Source organism: Olea europaea, unplaced genomic scaffold (assembly GCF_002742605.1).
Source record: "Olea europaea var. sylvestris unplaced genomic scaffold, O_europaea_v1 scaffold3078, whole genome shotgun sequence".
Lineage (NCBI taxonomy): Eukaryota > Viridiplantae > Streptophyta > Magnoliopsida > Lamiales > Oleaceae > Olea > Olea europaea.
Window position 1 is genome coordinate 11,743 of NW_019249504.1, and position 4,119 is coordinate 15,861.

The 4,119-nt window shown below is 35.7% G+C and overlaps 1 protein-coding gene across 1 annotated transcript; it reads right to left on the reverse strand.

Moving 5' to 3' along the window:
- Window positions 1-724: 724 nt before the first annotated feature.
- Window positions 725-2,718, reverse strand: LOC111385059. Its single transcript, XM_023009420.1, has 2 exons — window positions 2,115-2,718; window positions 725-1,860 (listed from the first exon to the last, which is right to left on the reverse strand). The coding sequence occupies exons 1-2, from the start codon at window positions 2,549-2,551 to the stop codon at window positions 1,176-1,178; spliced, it is 1,122 nt and encodes a 373-aa protein (XP_022865188.1). The 5' UTR covers window positions 2,552-2,718; the 3' UTR covers window positions 725-1,175.
- Between the last annotated feature and the right edge of the window lie 1,401 nt (window positions 2,719-4,119).

Here is a 4,119-nt window from a genome sequence, read left to right on the forward strand (position 1 = left end):
ACAACCCGAATTGAACGGGCACAATATAAAATACAGGAATTATACTAGAAATTTTGTGACCACAGGCACTGAGAGAGTCCCGCATATTTGCAGTGAAATTATGAAAACTTAAACTTATCACCAAAATAGGCAATGAAGAGTGGAATTTTTTGTCTCCTTCCCAACCGTCTGACCAAGCATTGGGAAGCATACATGCACAGCGTGGGGACATTAATGGCTGGTGTCATTTCTTCATATTGCCCAATACATACAAGCATAGTGAACTCTCAGGTATTTTGCAGCTTTTTGCAAGGCTGTGGAGAAGATTGGTACATTTACTTTGGCGACAATTGTATGTTCTGACCATTAAACTTAGGGGAAATTTTGAACCAAATAATAACGTTAATTATAATTTGCCTGTGAAATCTGCATGCACCTAAAGTAGAATATGCAGTCTTCATAATCCTGCAAAGGCTTTTTGGAAAATGTGATTACTTGTTTGAGCCCCATTTTATTACTTGCAAATTAGCATATACACTTGTAACATATTTTCATGACGTAAGAGCTAAATTCTTTTTTCATCCGGCCCCTATTTGATGGGGATTAGAATCAAAATTTTAATTTTTAAGTCAAAGTAAACAACTAATTTCAACCATTGATTTACAACTTTTCAATAGCTCATTAATCAACTTTAATCAAAATTTACTAAAAATCTGATTTTGATTCCCATCTGGTAAGGACCGAATATCTAATGCATACAATTTCATAAAAACGTTAAATCATCTTATCTAAAAATTTATAATCAAATTCTAAGAAAGATTAATTATGAAATCAATCCATCAAAAAAATTGAAAATAAATAATTAAGGCAAAAACTCAGTGCTAAGAAAGTTAACAAGAAGATCAGCAAATAAACCCTAGTTCTTAGAAGAGCCGGTTTTCACGTTTCAGCTGTATTACCATTATTGATCCATAATCATCCTCCTTTTCCAACATCCTTCACAGATTAACCACTTATCAGAATCCATATTCCCAAGTGTCAATGGAATCCCAAAGAGTTATCTTTCTCAACTTGCTTTGAATTTCTTACGTTTCAAATCATATATTTGGTCCCATTGAATTGTTTTCCTCCTCCCAAAACAATCCCCCTTTAACCCCTGCATTAAAGGATTCTGAATCTAGATTTTGGGTTTTGTTTTAGGCCATCTGTTCATCCCCTCTAACATCACTTCCACTGCTAGAGTTGAGTTGCGTGCGGAATGGATTCTGAGAAATTATTGGTTGCAACTTTAATGGAGGAAGATTGATTCTTTGACCTGTGATTTTCTCCAAGTATGAAACAATGGCTACCTCTCTACTTGTTGCCATGGCTTTCTCACGAGCTCTGGCCTCCGCTTCTCGCTCAAACTTGGCCAGTTCTTGCTTCCTCCAAGCCTCTTCTCTTTCTCTTCTCTCTTGATCCAATCTTTCAATTACTTGTGTAAACTTCAAGTGAAGATTTTCTTGATGTTCCATAATTTGATTAACTAAACTCTCAAGAAAATTCACCATTGAATCCAGTTGATCCTTCACTTTCTTCCTTTTTCTTTTCCTTTTAGCCATTTTCTTGGATTCTTCTTCTCCGATAGAAGCCTCCGGCTCTGGCAGATGGGTATTTACAGGAAAATGAACTGATCCAGAACCAGTTTGATTACTCCCCGGAGTGCCGATACTTTTATAAATTGCTTCAAGCTCTCCATATAGTCTACATTCTCTCTCCAAACAGTTCATTTGAGGTTCATGCTGAAAATACTTACAATGATCTCTCCGATTCTCTTGGTGTTGTTCTTGTTTATCCTCTATCTCACTCTCCTCGTTGAATACTGCTGCAGTTAATGGCTTCCTATAACATTAATTAGCTTCAAAATCAAATCTTACTGAAGAGAACATTAAAAAGAGAAACGAGGAAATTAATAAAGAAAGCCCTCCATTTGATTTCTCTTCCTCAACGTGAACCCAGTACCAACTACTGATTCAAGATGAAGAAAAAGACTAGACTTCCAAGGGCAACTTTAAACAATGATGAGGCGTAAATTTGCATTAGAAAGAGTAATATATGAACAATACTATTCACGTGATTTAGTGCAGAAAAATTACCAGAAGCGTTGTCCGATGGCAGAATCGTCTTGGTTTTGCCAACAATGAAGCATTGGCAGTGGAGTCTCGGGGACATCATATTGCTCACTCCCACGCAGCAAAGCGTCTTCTCTTTCATTAATTATAACAGCTCTCTCTTTATTATTTCTGCCTCTCTCATGATTCAAATCCAACTTCAAACTCGCCGGGAAAAAGGGTACTGAACCACTATCTTCGCCTCCGACATAGCTGCCGATATTTTCTTCACCCGGTTCACAGTACGACTCATTTAGCCTCCTTTGCTGGGGTTGAAAATGTGCCTGAAAATGATTCTGGCCTTGGAATAATTGTTGGGTAGTGGGTAGGGTATGGATTTGTTGAAGTATATGGTATTGTTGGTGAGAATTAAACTCAATACTGTTTTGATTCATACTTTCTTCCATGAAATTGTGCTGCATATTGTCAGTGTATTTAAGATCTTGATGAGGACGAAATGACCGAGTACAAATCTGTAAGATATCTGTGGGAAGAAGGAAGTTAGAGAGAGAGGGCGAGAGAGGAGGAGTTTCACTGAATACTGAGATAAGGGTGCCGGGTATTCGTTTGGCCAGCTTATATCAAATTATAATTGCTTTTTTTTCAATTGAAAACGAATTTGGTATTTAGTTCAATTTGCATTGAGACTCCAATCAATGGGCTGGCAATATGCCGACCTTGCCAAATATAAAACATAGGATCCACGAGGGTCTGAGTTGTGGGCCCAACAAACAAATTCTTCCCACACAATTAAAGGTCATTATATTCACACCACAAATTTTATTTCTTGTACCATATTTTAATTGTACTTAAAATTTTTAATCTTTGCTCATTATAATAGTATGTCCTTAACGATTTTTTATATCATTCTTATCTTCAAACTTTTCATTAGATCTCACATTTTGTACTTTATAACAATTTTATATCCAAAAATTCGTTGAAATGGCGTAAAATAATTTATTTTTCGCCATATTTTTAAAAAATAAATAAATAAATAGTGCGAAAAAAATATTGTTTTCTTATTTCAAAGCATGAAAATAAAATATTTTTGTTATAAATCATCATAAAAAACGAGACGTATCAATCAATGGAAGTTGAATATAAGAAGTCGACGAAAAAAGTTAAGAAAATAATTGATATAAGCAGCAAAGATTGAGAAGCTTAACTATAAATAAAATGTGGTGTATTAAATAAAAATTGTGGTGGCGATATAATCACTCTATTATAAATATTACATCAAATGAGAATCATTTTTTTGGACGATTTCGACCTTATTATAATTCAATTATTTTAATAATACCTTACTTTTCATTTTTCAATATATTATAGGAATAATTGCAGCAAAAGCTCCAAATATTTGAAAGACTAATAAACTTTTTCCAAACCTTTCAATCATTACAGTCGTCACCTCTAACATTTTCAATTATTGCATATGAGGTCCTTTTAAATGGTTTCCATCCACGAAGCCGTCAGTTGATTGCCAAAATCAAAATTGACCACCTTTTTTATAATTGCAAAATGAGTAGAATAGTAATCTTATATTCATCACATCAAACAATTAAAATAATTATTACACTAAAAATCACAAAAGTTAAAACGAAAAAAGAGGGGAACGGTATCTTCTTTTTCCTTCCATCCCATCTCCACCACCCCCCCCCCCCCCCCCCCCCCCCCCACCACCCCCCCCCCCGCCATGACCACCATCGCCAAATAGCACAAAATCACTACCACACACCACAACAACGCAATACAACCTCAAAACACCGACAACACCATCAAAAACCCACCTAAAAAACTACTACTGCAAAAGTCACCACCAATCACCACAAACTACCGTAAAACATTACAAAATCGCTGGTGATTTGCCACCGCAGTAACCACCATCACCACAAACGCCACCATCACCGCAAACACCACCACGGCCAGCAGCACTACCTCATATACCAAAAATCACAATCACAATATCATATTATTAATTGTGAAAACACAT

Bases quoted from the DNA above. Each gene is read 5' to 3' on its own strand.
- LOC111385059 (XM_023009420.1), bottom strand. From the start codon at position 2,551: ATGCAGCACAATTTCATGGAAGAAAGTATGAATCAAAACAGTATTGAG. The intron at 1,861-2,114 runs GTAATTTTTCTG...TTAATGTTATAG, and splicing joins GCCATCGGACAACGCTTCTG to GAAGCCATTAACTGCAGCAG.